The sequence below is a fragment of the Pipistrellus hanaki genome (assembly GCF_964339955.1).
Source record: "Pipistrellus hanaki genome assembly, chromosome: 11".
Lineage (NCBI taxonomy): Eukaryota > Metazoa > Chordata > Mammalia > Chiroptera > Vespertilionidae > Pipistrellus > Pipistrellus hanaki.
The window spans coordinates 43,289,070-43,308,014 of NC_140513.1; the positions used below are offsets into that span (position 1 = coordinate 43,289,070).

General features: G+C 42.4%; 1 protein-coding gene across 6 annotated transcripts in view; it reads right to left on the reverse strand.

The window, feature by feature from the left end:
• Positions 1-4,808: 4,808 nt before the first annotated feature.
• Positions 4,809-18,945, reverse strand: part of GLIS3 (GLIS family zinc finger 3) — a 430,490-nt gene continuing 416,353 nt past the window's right edge. For all 6 annotated transcript variants that reach the window (XM_084899491.1, XM_084899488.1, XM_084899486.1 and 3 more), the window contains 2 exons: positions 8,873-9,055; positions 4,809-7,713 (listed from right to left, as the gene is read on the reverse strand). In XM_084899491.1, coding sequence (XP_084755617.1) covers positions 7,577-7,713; positions 8,873-9,055 — 320 coding nt within the window. In that variant the 3' untranslated portion in view covers positions 4,809-7,576. The remainder of the gene's footprint in view (positions 7,714-8,872; positions 9,056-18,945) is intronic.

An 18,945-nucleotide genomic window follows, 5' to 3' on the forward strand; every position in this document is an offset into this window, starting at 1 on the left:
AAGCTCAGAACCATACACAATACACAAACCGAAGCACATGAAACCTCCAGGGAGACCACAGAAGAGGATTTAGTCCATGCTTCGATTTAGCAAATCTCTCAGGGCTTGTGAATAACCATATTTTGAAACTGTCAATGTTATCACAAGCCAGACATACAAAGAGAGGCATACACTTGTGCCCCATGTGAATTCAGTCTCATTCTCTGAGTAGCTGAGAGGCAGCACTGTCAAGGCTGACAAACCCCCAAGTTAGGGAATTGGGAGCTAGGCATTATGGGAAACCAGGGTCCAGAGAAGTGCCTGGGTGTGAAGCAGCTCTCCTGCTGGGTGGAGGGGTACAAACTCGGTCCAAGCCCCTCGACTCTGTTCCAACCATTTCTCAGTGGCATCTTTGAACATAAAACCCCAAATCTCTGTGCCCTGAGAACACTGCAGGTTTTGAGGGGAAGCTCTGGCTTTTCACAAGAGCTATGGCCTGAGAAAAATGAAATCTCCCATTACTTATAACCCCTCAGCATTTCAGAGGCAAAGGTTGGCTATGGCTGCCAAGATCTAGCAAATATTTGGTTAGCTTGGAAAGAATGGGTGCTCATTTTCCAATTCTCACAGATTTTCTCTAAGCCCAGCTCCTTTTATTAAAAACCTCAAATCCAGAGATACAATCGAATGGCACTTGAGGCTCTAAGCATTCATCTGTATCCCGGGGAGCAGAACCCAGCATCTAAACAAAGAAAAGCTTAATCAACGGAACTCATGAATTCCCTCCAGGAACAGGGCCCAGTGTAGCAGAAGAATGGTCAGAGGGGCTCCTCACTGCATTTTCTTTGGGGGGATGTTTATGAGAATGACCAGGGGCTGCTCCTTCAGTTCATTAGGCTCAGCCCACTGAGGCCTATGGGATAAATCCCACCCTTTAAAATTCCTGCCCAGGATGTGAATTAAGGTTGCCGTGTTTTGTTTTGTTTTTTAATTTTTTAAAATATATATATTTTATTGATTTTTTACAGAGAGGAAGGGAGAGGGACAGAGAGCTAGAAACCCCAATGAGGGAGAAACATCGATCAGCTGCCTCCTGCACACCCGCCCTCTGGGGATGTGCCCGCAACCAAGGTACATGCCCTTGACGGGAATCGAACCCGGAACCCTTCAGTCTGCAGACCGACGCTCTATCCACTGAGCCAAACTGGTCAGGGCTGCTGTGTGTTTTTAAATAGAAGAATATCAAAAAAAGAAAAACACTTCATGAAATCTGAAAGTTATGGGAAATTCACATTTGTGTCCATAAGTAAAGTTTGGGCAGAAGGTGATGGAAGGTTTTTGTGTGTTTCCGTTGTGAGCCACAATTGGCAGGGTTTGCAGCTGAGACCCCTGTCCTACCTGGCCCTCTGCAGGAAGTTTGTAGGCCCTTGGAAAGTAGGGGATGTATGATATATTCGTCACCAATATTTGCACACACAAAAAAAGTATAACACAAGTACATGGTGATAGTTAAATAATTACAAAGCAAACACCAGTATAACTTACGATGTGTGAGTGTGTGAGTGTGTGCGTGTGTGTGTCAAGAAATAAAAGATTGTTGGTCATCACCTCCGAGTCCTCCACGTGTCCTTTCTTCCTGAACAGAGGCCATCAGGCCCCGGGCCTTTTGATAATGCCTTCCTTTGCTGTTCTTTATACTTGACCACCTCAACTCCATATAACGGTGCGGCTTTACCCACAGGAAACGGGTTCGAGACCCGCAGGGCATGCCTAAAACCACGGATCATGCCACTTGCGCTGTATTTCTTTCCTACACATCCGTACTGATGATATGGTTTCATTTATAAATTAAGCACAGTAAGATATTCACTGCTGCTAATAAAAGAGAACAATTATAACGAAATACTGCAATAAGAGTTCTGTGATATGCTCAGACTCACCTTCTCAGGATGTGCAACGATACCAGTGAGTTGAAGGCCAAGACTCTGTGGCGAAGCGATAGGCCGCGCCTGCGCACCTGACGACGCCTACCCAGCGCTGTGTGCTTCTCTGCCCCACGTCCCAACCGCCGGCATCACGACCCACGGGCTGGGGGGCCATTGCTCAGCAAACTGAGGGTGACCTGCGCGCAAACACCGCGACACCTGGGCAGCCTGGTAAACAAGATGGAGACTCCCACGCTGCGTGAGGCGCGAGGCGTGAGGGAGCGTGAGTGGCGTGGAGACGCTGGACTAAAGGGTAAATCCCGTCAGAGCGAGGCATCGCGAGATTTCCTCACGCTGCTCAGAACAGCGTGCGATTTGAACCGCACCCCCCCCCCCCTTCTCCACACCCCCGTGGATGGCAAACACATGGTTTCTGGAACTTTCCATTTAATGTGTTTGTACCTCCGTTGAAATTTCGGGAAGTGAAGCCTAGGATGTGGGGGACTCCTGTAATTGAATCTCGCTTGTTTTTGGACTGTATATTGATAGAATAATACGATATTTGCTTTGTGTCTTGCTGCTTCCTTTCAGTGGTCTGAGGCTCGGCCCTGAGTGACTGCATGTGGCTCTAGTTCTGTTGCCATTATCCTTGCTGCGTGGTATCCCACTGTACTACTTTAGCACAGTTCCTTTATTCACTTTACTGTTGCTGGGCAGTGGGTCATTTCCAGTTTGGGGCTGTTGTGAATAGCACTGCAATGAACTCCTTTATCTGAACCATCATTGACTTCTGCAAAAGTCCAGCACTGTTGAATTGAGGGCTATGTATGTGTATCTTCAACTCTACCAGTTATAGCAAACTATTCTCTAAGGAGGTTGGGCTGACTTCTCACCAGCTGCCTCCTTTTAGGGAGCAGAGAAGCTCTTTGTGTCTTCTCAGTCAGCACTAGTTCCATCTCCAAACCTTGAACCACACCTGTCCCCCAGCAGAAGAGCCATAGTGCCTGAGGCCATCACCCCTTCTGGTTTATATCTTCCTGTAATGTAATTCTCTGGTCTTAAACCGGCAGCGAGAAAACAGTCAAGGTTCTAATAAGCACGATCCTTGAGATAATGCGATTATCTTTTAGATTTTGTGCTTGGCTAGCAGGTTATAGGCTAGCCAGATATGAAAATATCCTGACCACTTCCTCTTCCCCCTCCCCCAGGTGGGTCAGGTGGCCTTCCAAAGCCTGCAAAATGAACAGGCTGAGATATCAGGAATATGGTCATTGCCCCTTTCTCCTTCAGAAAAACCAGGGGATTTCAAAGGTCAGTCTGAAGCTGATGCTTGTGTCTTTGTCTACAGGGCTTTAGAAAAACTGGCCAGGAAACGCCCACCCCACGCTGAAACCCCATCACCTGGAGGTCCAAGCACTCGAGGCATTTCTGAAGCATGAGGTAGCACTACCCTGAGAAGACACAAATAAACCCCAAACCCTGGCACACATTTATCCAGTTTGTGAAGTGGATTAATAGAATAACCAATAAAACATGTATAAAAGCTTTAATTAAATCTGATGAAATAAAACTTCATGTTTTATTTATGGACACTCCCAACATGTAAAGGATTCAGGGACACATTCATTTTTACTGCCATTCCATCCTCATATCTATAATTAAATCCAGGCTGCAGCTCTGGCCCAGAGCAATGCAGCATTTTAAAGCTGGCCTTGGACACGCCCTCTCCCACCAGCTGCTTTTAATTATAATTACCATCTCAATATAAAGGAGGCTGATGGTAAAACAAAACAAAATAATAAAACAAACAAACAAAGAGCAGTTGTTACCATTGTGTTTTGGAATGACATGCTGAGGGAGGGTTTCAAGCGGTGGGCATAGCCTCCATTTCCAGTTTTATTCGGTACTAAGTGCACAAAACCTTCATTTTACTTTTGACATAAAAAAGGACTTCATGAAACAAGACAAAATAACTTATGATTATATGAAACATAACTGTGACAAATCACAAAACTATACATATTAATAGAAAAAAAAAAGTGTACCTAATTCTTTAAAAGATTTATGACAATAAGCACCAGATGTGCCCTTAAGAGTAAGATCGGCCCCATATCCAGTATGATATATGCAGTTCATTTCTCTATGTGAGTGTATATAACTATATACAAGAGTCTGTGTGATTTATGGAAAACAGATTTCTACTTTTCCCCCCCAAAGTGCTGTATGTCAGCAACATTACACAGGATGCTCTGCTGTCTGTACAAAATAAATCTCTTCTTTTTTACACTCACTATTTCTCCAATGAGTGGTGTGACTCTTTTGCTTTATCCGTTGCAAAAAAAAAAAAAAAAAGGAACCGCAGAAATTCCACACCACCAACAAAAAGTGCCATTAAAAAAAAATGCTGCTATAAAATGACATAGTCAAACAGTCCAATAAAATACCAAATAATTAAATCGTTTACAAACGCTATTCCCAATACTTCAAGGCAACTGAACAGTCGAGGTTCCTAGGTGGAGCAATGAACATTTACCTCCATTCTGGTGCGTGAACGTGCTTAATATCTGGAAATGTAAAAACTCAAGAACAAACCAACACTCAGTTTCACCAGTGGATGCTGCTGTGAGCCACTGAAGACCTACTGTCTATTTTAAAATAGCCTATGTAATTTGGGGGAAACATGGGAAAAGGGACAGATAGTAAATATTTAAATAATACTTAACAGCTGATCCCAGGCTGAATTACAACTGACACTTTGATGCAGTCCCTTTAGGGAATGAAGACAATGCAGCAAATGAAATGTCTCTAGGCATACTGATTTCTTCTTTTTATGTAATTGGGTAATTAGCTTTGGGCTGCGTGTATTTTCCTAGGCACTGGTTTTTACTCAAAAAAAAAAAAAAAAAAAAAAAAAAAGAGGAGTAATGACAATCTCTGTTTGGATGTTAATGAAAATGGTTACATGTCAAGACTAAAAGGCCAAAAAGTGGAAGGTAATAAATTTTTGAACATTCCATTTTTACTGCTACGGACATTATAATAAAAACATATGTAAATCCTGTGCAATGCGAAAGCAAGCAAGAAACACATTGTAAGGTCAGGCGTGATTCTGGGACCTAAGGACAGAATGCAGAGTCTAGCCAGAACCTGAGTGTCCTGTCCTGAGGCCATAAGCTCAGACCTGCACCATCAGGAAACACAGAGGGTCCGGGAAGCATTGCAGGCAGCCCTGGGCCCTGCTTCCTGCATGCCCTCTGCTAACAGGAATGCCTCCTAAGGGGCCGGCCCAATTTTTACTGAGGAAGGAGGGCCTCGAGGTGCTCCGGAGGCCTGCCTTGCCCTGGCTCCCTCCAGCCACGGTGAAGCGTGAGAGGGGCAGGACCAGCCTGAAGCCAGGGTGAGACAGACTGGCACGGGAGCATCCCCTCCAGCCAGAGGACATGGCATCCATGGTTTCTGAGGCTCAGCTTCTGGCTTTGTCCTCCTTCCCTCTTTCACCTTTAACTTGTATAAAGCCACAGGCAGGGGTGACAACATCAGCTGCAACAACCACCTTGCCTTTCAATTTTTTTCCTCCTCATCACAAAAATAACATGTATTTTGAGTTCCTCATAAAGGCTTCAGTAATTAGAATGAATAGACTGTCTCTCTTAGAAGCTTTCCTTTCTTTCCAGAGTGAGACAAAGGACCAGGAGGGATGCCAGTGTTAGGATGCGTGTGTCCTTGCTTCGGCAAAGGGACACACCCCACCACATCTGCAAGGAGGAGAACACTTTCCTTGCAGTCTGAGGGCTCATCTGGAAAAGGAGCCCGGCAGGCATCCTCTCATAAAGTAGAGCAGGTGTTTGTCAAGCGAATAACCCGTTTGCAGACTTGGGCGTCTGCACGATGGCTTTTCCCAGATCAGAGAATTAGCCTGACCAGGTGCACTGTGAAAACACACTCATGCTTGGTGCTTTATTCACCTCATCCTACCACATGTTTGAATGAAATCCTACAGCAGGCCGAATACTATTTGACTGCTCTGCTGGACTGGGAGGACCCACCTGTCAGGATACACCTGTCCCTGGGTCCCAAGTCTGACACCACACTGTGTACTTATCTCACTGAAGATTGTAATTATTTCTGTTTGACAAACAGCATTGTTTCTTTGTTGTTCCGAAAACATTTTTAAAAAGAGAAAAAAAGCATGAAATGTGGCAGTACTGGAATGTCCAAAGTTACTGGGTGTCTGGGGTTGGGCTCATTATTATAGCCCGGGCCATGAGACTCAGGATCTTTGCAAAGCTTTGTAAGGGTGCCACGGGAAATGGCTTCCTCTTCAGGCTTGACATCAAATGGCCCAGTGCCCTCAAAGCAGAATTTCAGAAAAAAAGGTTGCCTTCTTCTGCCCACCTTTCCAAAACTGTCTCCTCTACCCTCCTGGGACGGGACCTTGCTAACAGTTGATGGTCAGATAATGATGGTGATAGGTGAACCACGTTCACGGAGAGGGAGAGAACAATGCAAATAGAGAGAGATAAGCACAGGGGAGAGACAGACAGATGGAAGATATCCCGAGGGAGGTGAGCAAAGGCTGTGCAAAATAATGACAGAGGGCATCTCTAGTTTGGTTTTCTGAGAAAACCTAGGAACATAACTCGGTGAGTCCCTGGGCTCACATCTTCTAGCACGTCCCTGGGCAGAGCACCAGAGCAGAAGCAATGGGTGAACCAGTCGTGTGACCTTTTATTTTGAACAAGGTCTTTGAGGTGGAGTTGCTGAACAGCTAACCTGCTAGGGTTCCTGCTACAGCACTGGGAAGAGGGTGTGCTCACCCCGTTTCCCTCAGGTAGCCTTTGCTATATACAACACTAGCATTCCAGGAGTGCTCACAGGTGCTGCGAGGTGTGGCCAGGCAGAACCACAAGGCTGTGGCAAAATGTATGTAGCCGGGGTGATTAAAATAGTTTGCATCCAAAGAATAGACTTCTAAATATTTTTTCCCTTTAAAGTAGAAGTAGATTACAAGTCTTTAAAATGAAGGAACTAAGAGAGGTTTTGGGAATATAAAACAAGTTGTAGTGCCTTTCAAGGGCCTGTACTTAACAGAACCTCCTCACTTTGCTTTTGGAGAAACACTGAAAAGCTACTGGTTAGCATGGGAATATAGAAGAGAGAAAGAGAGGCAGCCAGCTCACCGGAATGCCGGCTGATGCTGAACCCTATGCTGCAGATCCAGGGTTCCTGGATGCCTGGCTGGGCATTGGCCAGCAGTAAGGAGGAGCACACTGTGTCTCTGGCAATTTGCATTGTCCTTCTCTATTTAGGGTTTTCAGAGAGGGCAGTCCCCACACTACATTTTCACATGCACATCACTTCATCCGTGTCCTCTGAGGGTTGACAGCCAGGAAGAAACAGGTATCTGGGAGAGAGAAAGAGTCTAAATTCCCTTTGAAATGACAGTCCTGCTGGTCACCAGCAAACCCAGAGAGAATAAGGAACAAACGAAAACATTCCCGCAAAGCCCAGCTCTGACCATCAGCCCTGCCTTCCAGGACACATCTGTGACTTCACAGACACTACTGACTCAGTCGCCACCCTCTTCAGGCAGTCTGTGAGGTTCTGAACACAACAGGCGGCAAGCAACAAAAGGTTCTGGATGCCAGTGGTAGTGGAGGCCGGCGGAACTGTTATCCTTCAGTGTAGACAGAGGAAAGCTGGCTAGGACAGCGGTCCACAGCGCTGATCTGCAAGAACGTGGTGTCTTCAGGCCCACTGCGAAGAGACTCTCCGAAGAGGCTTGAGGAACCGGAAGGCAAATCGTACACTGGAAGAGAGCAAACACAGGAGTCAACACCTGCCTCACCTTGCCATGCCCACTGGGGTCCAGAGAGCGATCAGGTTGACCTAGCCCCATTAGCAGGTCTCAGTCCTCAGGCACATAGGTGGAAGAGAAGTCTGGGGTGCAGACAGATGGCCAATATAAGTCTTGGCACAAAGTATGAGCTGAGTATTAGTAAAAGTGAAGTATTCTGTGAAAGGGTGAGGGTGGTCACACACAAAAAAAGGTAATATTAAAGTTGAGTCAAGGATGGGATTCTTACAGGAGGGGAAGTTAAAAAAAACACACAAAGCATTCCAGAAGGAGGAAATGGGGAGGAGAGAGAGAGAGAGAGAGAGAGAGAGAGAGAGAGAGAGAGAGAGAGAGAGAGAGGAGCATGTGGGGCCAAGTGTGATGGCAAAGCTGAGGTGAGAACATGTCGGGAGACATATGTGAGGGAATTCCGGAAAGTCTAATCCGGAAAGTCTAATTCATAGGCACTTTGAATGGCATGCTGCGAGATCTCACTCATATGAGGAATCTAATGAACAAAATAAACTGATGAACAAAATAGACCCAGAGACAGAAAAGCATGGAACAGGCTGATAAATTTCAGAGGGAAGGCAGGGAGTGGGGAGGTGGAGGTAGGGTGAAATCAACCAAAGAACGTGTATGGATATATGCATAACCTATGGACATAGACAATAGTGTGGTGAAGGCCTGGGAGGGGGTCAGGGGTTGGGTAGAGGAGCTCAATGGGGAAAGAAAGAGGGACATGTGAAATACTTTCAACAATAAAGATAATTTTTTTAAAAAGTGGACTTTATTCTCTAGGCAACTGGGAACAAAGGTATTTGAGCAGAAAAAAATACTTATTTTATCCTTCATTTTTGGAAGCATTAAGGCAGAATGGTAAAGGCAGGAGTTGCTGTAGGGGGATTCATTGGAAGGCTGTCTGTGTTGTCTTGGGGAGACACAATGGTACCTGGACTGGGGTGGTGGAAGTGGGGCTGAAGAGGAGGGTGAAGAGAGACATTTCAGAGGTGGTTTCAACAGGATTTGATGCATTCATGTGCAGGGTCAAGTCTAGCCCATCCACTCACAGGTAACTCAACTGGTCTCTCCTGCCAGTCTGCCCAAGTTCCAAAGTCAGACTCCAACACACCTGTAATGCCCGAGTGAGTTGAGAAGGCTCTGTGGAAAACATCAAAACCAGCCTGGCCCATGGACGTGGGGACCAAGTAGTCCTCAAAGGAAGGCACCACACTGCAGGAGCTGCTGGGTGGCATGGTCCTCTGGGAGTCAGGGTAGTGTGGGGGGCAGAATGTCTGCAGCTGCCCGTAAAATCCTGAAATGCAAGCACAGCATTGAGCTACTGTAAGGCACAACTTCCAAAGATCATTCCAACCCAGCTAGACCTTCACTCAGCCTAGATTCATGTGACAAAATGCCTTTAACTTTTAAGCTCACCTGTAAAACTTCCTAAGCAAGCATTTCAAAGTTTGTTGGCTTATGAACTTTTTATTGCTGCTCTGGTACCTGAAATTAGTAGGCATCTTACTTTCCCTAGACTATCCAAGGAGTCCTGGAACCTGAAGGCCTGACCTTCAAGAGACATTCCTTCCCAGGCTAGATTTTGAGAGCATCTTTCTACCCTTCCTTTCTCCTATATTCTGATTTTCACACTTAGTAAAAATTTGAAGAATATTTGTTTTTTTAAAGGCAACCGAGATCTAGTCATTCACTTGTTCCATGTGAATGTATGAACTTCATACATGTTTATATCTTCCTCATTATGTTAAATTGGTATATGGCATCCCACAGTTAGATCACTGCAATTTACTCAACTATTATTGTTGTTGATCTTTGCAACAAATGGGAAAACTGAAAGTGAACAAATAGCATAATGAAGAAATACGTGGAAAGATTTCTTAATATTTTAAAATAATCACCAACATTTTGCTAATCATGTTTCACTTCTCTCAATTTTTTAGGTCACTTAATAGAGTTTTCCTTGGGATCCTATGTGGTCCTTTCTATAATCTTCCACACCTTCCTTTTCTCTTTTCCTCTTTGCCTCCTATAAATTTAGGATAATGGATTACTTTCTTTGAGTACAGTATGCTTTAAAAAATAAGTAATGAAATCATCATTTGATACTTTACTGAAGGGAGAGTTGTAGCTCTGTTATAAATTCCATATCATTGTCTCCTCAAAAGTAAAATGTGAATGTCACTGTCTATGCACTGTGTATGCTTGTGAAAATTAGGCAAGTCATTAGATAAGGAAGCCCATCTACAACATTTAACAGTGCATTATAAATGTAAGTTATTATTAATACCATTACTCTGTTTTTGGTGGAAAAAAATGAGGGATTAGTAGAGGAAGTGCCTCAGAGTCCCTACCAGGAACATTAAATGATAGAGAACCCAGAACTAACCCTAACCCTAACCCATGAACATTGGGCCCTAGCCTTTTGTGCCTTCCTTTATTAGAACTGCCTCTTCTTAGGACTGTAAGACTTTATGTTTGGTTAAAAAAAACTGAGCTCCAATCAACAAGTAGGGGAGGTGCTATTTGGGTTCTTTCTGGCTCTCTTTCAATACAACTAGGGCGCACTGACATACCAGCCTTCTATGCTCACAACTCTTCTCATTTCTGACTGTTCATACTACAGGAAGGCCTGTTCTATGGTTACTAGGAGCATTACCAAAGAATATGAGCTGAACTGCTCATAAGACATAGGCTGACATCCTAGAGGCTTATTAATCGTGACACATGGGTTGGGCAGTTTTATGCACAGGGTACACTCATAGTAGAAAACAAAATAATAATATCCTTTATAAGCAGATAGTTGTTTACTTTATATAAAATCAAGAAAAATTACACATAAGGTTTGGGGGTAACATTAAATGTATGGTAGCAGTTTAGACTAGGAGGAGAAGAAAGAATGAAAAATTATTGGCTCTTCTCTTTTTAATACTCAAAGGCTTCTGTTTGCTTTCAACAGACAGATGGGCAAACCACCTGAACAGAACTCTCAAATACCCATATAACTGATCAACCGACATGGACAAACTGTCAGTCCTCTAGCCATCAAAGAAATAAAAATCAAGGCAATGATAAAATACTATATTCCACCTTACACATTAGTAAAGATTCCTAATATTCTCAGTGCCTGAGTGAGACTGGTGAAGAAGTCACTTCTGCATAGTGTTTCAGGCATGGGAAAAGAGTATAAACCTTTTGGAAAAAAATTTGACAACCTGTATCTAGAACCCGAAAAGTGTTCATATTCTTGTACGTGACAATTTTACTTCTGAGAATGTATCGTAAAGTATAGTACAAAGGAGAAAAGAAATTCTGCACAGATGGTCATCACGGTGCTAATTGTCATTATAGAAAACTGAAGAGTCAAAAAGGGTAACCATAGAGAATGGTTAAGCAAATAGTGGTACCTCTACATGATGGGAATATTAAGTGGCCATTAAAAGAATAGCTATAAGGAAATTTTAATAATGTGAAAATACTATTATAAGGTTCACCTGGAAAAAAATCCAAGATACAAAGTCGAATAGAAAGACTAGGCTCCATGATGTGGAAGTCTATGCATAGGATAGACTTCAAGGTAGCATATGTATAGATGTATTTTTTTTATGTTTTTCTGAATTTTAATAGTGATGAAAAGCAAGTACTCTGGAGCCAGATTTCCTGGGTTCAAAACCTAGCCCAACTACTTACTAATTGTATAGTCTTGGTGAATTAACCTCTCAGTGTTTTAGTTTTCCAATTTGTAAAATGGAGATAAACATAGTAGCTACACCTCACTGAATGATTATGAAAATTAAATGAATATTTAAATATTACATAACAACCTAATATTATAATTATATGATTGATATTTATATATCTATACTACTAGAAGGGTAATATGCTAATTAGACTGGGAGACCTTCCGGATGTCTTTCCAGACAAAGCCATGGTGGCAAGGCAGAGGAAGAGGCAGTTAGGGACGATCAGGCCAGGAGAGGAAAAGAGTTGGGGGTGATCAGGCCAGTGGTGGGGAGGGGAGGAGAGAGAGACATTTGGGGGCGAGCAGGCTGGCAGTATGGGACAGTTGGGGGCGATCAGGCCAGCAGGGAGGGCAGTTTGGGTGAGCAGGCGGGGGGGGGGGGCAGTTGGGGGCAAGCAGGCCAGCAGTGAGGGGCAGTTGAAGGTGATCAGGCTAGTTGGGGGGTGAGCAGGCCAGCAGACAGAGTGGTTAGGAGCCATTAGGCAGGCAGGCAGGTGAGCAGTTAGGAGCCAGTAGTCCTGGATTGCAGTCGGACATCCCCCAAGGGGTTCCAGATTGGAAAGGGTGCAAGCCGGGCTGAGGGACACCCACCTCGAGCTCGAATTTTTTGCACTAGGCCACTATTATTTAATAATGTAATTTATATAATGTATGTTTACTAAACAAGGAAAAGAAAATGTAAAATTATTCCACAATAATATAGTTCTTAAAAATAAAAATATATTAAGAGAAATAACGTTATAAAAAAAAGGCAGTAAGTACTCCAGAAATAACAAAATGTAAGAATGAGCACAGCAACGGGCATTCAGCTCATGTTCAGTTCCTAGGCATAATTCTCTGGACCATTCTTCATCCTCTGAGGACCTGAGCCATATACCTCATGCTGAAGTTTGTTCTCAGGTCCCACACTAATTGACACACATCCTGATTTCTTCACTCACCAAGTGTGGGCTCAAAACAGCAACAAGTATGAGTGGTCTGAAAAACCTGGGATGTGCAGCTTTGTGGTCTGGGAGTTCCTTAAACTGACCATGACTTTGGGTGCCTGGTGGCTAAGCACATGCAATCATGGCATGCCTACCAGAAGGAAAACATGACCAGGATCTACCATGGTTGGTTTATTAGAATGTCATGTTTCTTCATTGAGTAAAATAGGTAATTTTTGCTATTTATCCCTATGCTTGCTCTGCTTAAATTCATCACCCATAAATCCCCTGATGGCATTCCTTAGTGTAATGTTATTCTTCCAAGAAGAGAAGACATTTTTCACTGAACTCCCTCATTTCCCCAAATAGGGACATGATTCATTCAGGTGTGTCAGGTAGTGATAGAGAGTTTCACCTGCCTTTTGTGAAAACCAATTCATCCTCTTTCCAGTCTTCTCTCATGCCTCTATGAAATAGCAGAAATGGCATATGGCTTCAATCTACATTGGAGGTTTCTGATGTGTAAGAGTATAAAAGATTTGGAATGTAGTGAAATATACCAGACAAAGTTAAATATTAAGCCCAACATTCTGGGCTCTGCTTCCCAGTTTTCCCTGTCCATCTGGACCTGAGTGAGAGGGCAGAGTGGACTGTAATTCCTGCTTGTGGGTGTCTTGGCTGACACGAGAAATATTCAAAACCAGAATGACCCTCAAGCATGTTTTATCACTCTCACAGCCAACTCAGGGAAAGAAAATCCTCTTTATGAAATCCCTCCCTCCAAGAAGCCAGTTACTAGAGATGCCAAAAACACTGGTGTGGATGACTGTGGTCACTCAAATCAAAGAGTTTTAACATATCCTCTTCCCAGTGCTATTTCCATAAAAGTAATGAAAATTTTAAAAAATTCTATTAGGGTCTTGCCACACACACAAACTGAGAAAGAGCCTAACTCATTTTTTTTTAATGAGTGGCTTCTGTATTCCAGCTGTTGGATTTCACATAGTACATTTGGAAGAAACACTACCTCTCGGACCCAAAGCAAAATGAGGAAAGATGTTAACACATTCTACGAGCATAAAACCTAAGAGCAATGGCAAGGTCAGCCAATCTGTCAGTCAGTAAATCAATGGTAGTTATCAAATGCTGGTCAAGGTACTGTTGGACAGACTGAGGAAATCAAGGATAATACCTTGTCCTTGGGGATGGATAATGCAGTTGGAGTGAACGCACACACATTTATAATAGCATTAAGAATAGACCCATGCATCTATGTTGATAATAAATGTTAGGTGTCCGATTTAGCTATAAAAACCATCCTTCCCACATTTCAGAAGATATGCTACCTCCAAGAATGGAGGGAATGGGATGGAGTGGGGTGAGGAGGAATGTGCAGATAAGTTGATTTTACTCAAGCTGTAGCTCCTAAGGGTCAAGGAGAACCATTCCTCCTCTTGTCAATTTTGGGAAGTGTGTTTTTTCTTCTAAAAAAGAACCTGTTTCTCTAACAATAAAAATATTTGGAATTAATTGTACCAACTAGAGAATGTAGAATAGTATAAACAAATATAGGAAAAAATTATCTTTATTTCCACATTTCAGATATAGCCAGATATATACACACAAAACTGGAATATTATACATATTGTTTTGTATCCTGTTTTGTCCCCTAACATTACCTATGAGCTTCACATATTATTAAATTTCATTCTTAAAATCCACTCCTCTTTGTCACGGTCTTTGATGTCTATATATGCTCATAGATTAGATCGGGAGTTTATGGTCATTCCTTTGACCATATGATGATAGAGCAGCCCCATGAATCTGGGTGTGGATTTCCTTCCCAAAGTGGAAGGGGAATGGGAGAATTTAGAGGAGAAATGAATTGTGTGACTTAACTATGATAACAGAAGGGAATTCTCCAGGGAAGCATTGTCCAATAGAATTTTCTGTGATGATGAAAATGATCTATCTCACTATCCAATACAGTAGCTGCATGTGGTTAACTGAGCTCTGGAGACATGACTAGCAGGACTGAGGAACTTACTTTTACATTTAATTTAGTTTTAATTAATTCAAATTTAAACAGCCACATGTGGTTCTTGGCTACTGTACTGGACAGCACAGCAAAGATTTAGGGCAACCTTCATTCCCAGGGTTAGCAGACTGTGTTTCAGGAATGTTTCTGATTAATTCCTGAAGAAAAAATGCATTACCCACTAAGAGTTAAAAACCAGATAATGATTCTTAGACTCCTGGCCTTCAAGAGGGAAGGATATTAGACTCTATATTATATTGATCTTTTCCTCACAAGTTTACCATTTCAATCTTTGGAAAGTACTGCAGTAAAAATATATCAATAAGTAAATAATGTTCACCCAACTCTCAACCCCTCAAGAGGGCTGATGAACATTGTTTAAGCTAAACTTCCAGGGCATTTCAGCTCTCCTGGAGAAACCAATTTTGCTTCTGGAAGTAGGAGAAGCAAAAGGGAATGTGTCACCCACTTCCCTGAAGACTGGGAGCCTAGGTCACCACACCCACTACTATGAGGAGTGGATAAGCTGTGATGGTGGAATAATGTCAACACAGAGGTTCTACCCAACTTACTCACATGGATGGAGAGAAATCCCATCAGCCTGAACCTTGTCAAGTGCTATGTCAGGAGCTGTGTACTCAGTGGGTTTGCTTATGTAGCAGATGGCTTTGCAAAACAAAATTATTTTTTCCTTTATGGTGAGGCTGGGAACCACCACCAAATTCTGGGTACCATAACCATGCTGGATGGACTATATCCAGAATTGAGGCTGATCCTTTCCTGAGGTAGACACTGCCTGGACTGTGATGACCAGGGATAGATGCAGAAAGTCCACGTGTGGAATGTCAGGAAGATTGTCCATAGCTACTTCTCCAACTAGACTATAGCCCAATCAGGCCTAACAAGATCCCTTGTGAGGGTTCTCAGAACCAATACTAAGAGCACTCACTTCCCAAGATGCCTTGGTATCTTCAGATGGGAAAATCCTTCAACCCCTGTGGGATCAGAGCGCATTGTTTCTGGGTTCTCAGCCAAGCACTGAAATGTTCAGCCCAAATCTCAGGAGTCACCCGTCCCCTTGACCTTTCAGAAGAAACATTGACTTTGCTATTGTATTTTTGTAACACGGGGTATTCACAATATCTACTCCATGGCGTAACTGTGAAGATTAAAGAAGATTATAAGAGACTAGAGGCCTGGCACATGAAATTCATGCATGCCAGTGATCAGGGCTGATTGGGGCCTTCTGGCTGCAGCCAGGGCCTCCCTTTGGTCCGCCCTGCCCTTCCCTCCCCCCCCCCCCCCCCCCAGTAGTCAGCACATATCATAGTGAGCGACTGAACACCTGGTCTCCTAGTCAAACTCCTGAGGGGACACTTTGCATGCTAGCCTTTTATATATATATGGATAAATGATGCATGTAAATGCCCAGCATGAGCCTGGCACCGAGTTAGCACTCTGTAAATGATACTTTTTACTTTTCTTTCCTCTATTCTTCTAATAACATAAGCATTCCAATGTTTATGCTTTCATTCACTCAACAACTGTTTACTAAGCACTTACTCAAGTGCTGGAGACACAATGATAAATAAAACATGATAAATGTCTTCTTGGAGTGTATATTTTAGGTGAAAAAGATAAGCATATAAATGAGAAACCAAGTAACATAATTTCTTACATATATTACAATAAAAAGGAAATTTTCTTTAAGGAATCTATAGAGATCCAGGTAGGAAAAGAAAAAAGCAACGAAAAGAAACAAGCTTGGGTGTTCTGAAAACTTCTTAAGAAGTGTTGGCCGTGGCTCCTTTTGTTTGGCCCTGCCTCATGATAGCAGGGATAATTAGGAGGCCACCTCACAGCTCTGCTGAGGACCAGCCTTGGCTGAGGGGTGCTGATCAGTCTGTGCCTGGGTAGGAGAGACCAGTGGCAGAGGCAGAGATGGCAGGGCCTAAGCTTCTTGGTAGTACAGTTGTTTGCTAGCCAAGTGGAAGGAAGAATATATATTTACAAGCTTCATGACTATTTTTTGGCAGAGACTATAATTTTGTCAGTTACTTTGGAAAGTGTAGAGTTTTTGGCCTCGGCCATATGATGGCTGCATGTGCAGGGGCATGGATAAGCCCAAGGGATGAACAGAAGAACTCAAATCAGAGAGCTCCAGGGATTGGGATAAATAGAAGACATATCCCCTTGACTCACTCATTTCTTCTTCTCCTACTCTCTGGCTTTTTGTGATTCCCCCTAATATCTTTGAGCCAGCCCCTCAGAATACCTTCTGTAAGCCATGACACAAAGCAATGAGATGAAAGAGAAAAACACAGGTAAATTTGTGGGTAAACCTTCTAAAGGCCCTAAGAATAGGAGTTACATCAAATGCATTCAAATATACTCAGGGAAAGGCGCTGGAATCACACAATTATTTTTTTCTTTTACTTTAGTGGGAGAGGAAGAGAGAGGGAGGGAGAGAGAAACATTGATGTGAGAGAGAAACATCGAACAATCTATAACTTCTTGTATGCTTCCTACTCACGTGGTACCTTAGTATTAGAAAACATTTAAGATTCCTTCTTAGGTAACTATCTGACATCCTGTCTTATATGTAGGTGACTAAAATAAATGTTTTCATTTTATAGACAAAGAGATGGAAACAGAGTTAACTTTTGAATCCCTTGCTATTATAGCCAATACTTTGTTTATATAATACCATGCAAGTAAGAGAAAAGTGGAAAATTTATACAACCATTTTAATACTTATAAACATCTAGAAATTGAAATGATGCATGGATCTAGTCTTTATCTTAAAACAAATGGGTAGCAGAACTAGAACAGCCATCATATAACATCTAACTGTGTTCAGAGCTTTCTCAATTGCAGTCCCCTTGCTCTAGCACTTTCATAGAATGTTTTTGTTAGTGTTATTATACAAACCATTATGAAAATTCTGTCAGAAAGAAAAAAAAAACACCAAAAAACTAATACTGACTTGATCTGAGAAGACTGTATTTACGTACAAAATCATCCTTACCCCGGTTTTTGAGTTAAGTAGTATTGTCCCCGATTTATATACAAAGAAACAGAAAAGTTAAAATAACTTCCCCAAACCCTCACAACTACCAAGTCAGAGCTAGGTGCCAAACCCTGGTCTGTTTAGTGACATAGTTCACATAGATGACCGGGGATTAATAAGCTCATAGAGAACAAACTCTTGCCATTTTTGTTGATGTCCCTCACTGCCAAATCAAAGGCCAGATTCATAAAGGACAAACATTTTCATTAGGAAAGAAAGCATTGAATTAATTAGTACAATTGATGAAATTACCTGATCACTGAAAAATTCTAAAAACCCTCAAGAATAGAAACAGTGACATTTCAGATTTTTTTTTTTTTTTTTTTTTGGCCAACTTTCTGTTTTCATTACTATTTTATTTCTATCCATTGCATGAATAACTTGGATCTAGGTTTGAATCCTGGGTGATTCACTGATCAACCGGTGTCACTGAACACATTATTTTCTTTCTTGAGCCTCATTTTCTTTTAAAATATCTATTTCATAGGGTGTGAAAAACATCATACATGAGAATGTTTATAAAAGCATCTGGTGCAGGAGCTCCAGTGACACAATTGGTTAACACGCGGTACTTATAAAAGCATCTAACACATTCCCTTGTATGTAGTAAGCCCTCAATAAATGGCAACAATTATTATTACCATGAGAAAGTTTTGGAAGTATTCATAGATTCTATATAGTGCACAAACAATTCCTTTTTTTTTTACTTTAGTGAGAGAGGAAGAGAGAGGAAGGAAGGAAGAAACATTGATGTGAGAGAGAAACATCAATCAATCTATTACCTCTTGAATATTCCTGTCCAGGATCGAACTATAATCTGGGTATGTTCCTGGACCAGGAATCAAATGCACAATCCTCCAGTGCACAGGACCATGCTACAACCAAGTAAAACACACTGGCCAGGGCATAAGCCATTCTTATGCAATTTCTCCCTCATAATCCACCACCCTTTAGTATAAAATGATGTGTAAAATTGCCACTATTTGTTCTGGTTCCTGGTCTTGGCCATAAACATCATCCAGGTCTTATCTAGTTAGAGCTTCTCTCAGCTTCCTCCCTATTAGTAGTGGAGAAACTATCTCCTCATTTTGATACAGAGTCTATAAATGGGGAAGCTGTAGGAACAGCTCACAGACTGTGTAAAGAAGACAGATTTTTCTTCGGGCTCAGAATTGAACCAGCTTGCAAAAGCACTAGAGCTATTTACAACTGACATTTAAAAAGCTACTGAGAAAGAGGAAAATAATGGAAATAATAACCCTTAAAGTTCCAGTTGGGTGCATTCCTACTGAAGGCACCCCATGACAGTGGCTCAGAAGCTGACCCCTGGAACAAGTGCCCGGTCCCCTTGCCCTCAGATGGGCTGCAGCATGAGGACTTCTAGCTAGAAAAGTCCACCTGCTTCCAAGAA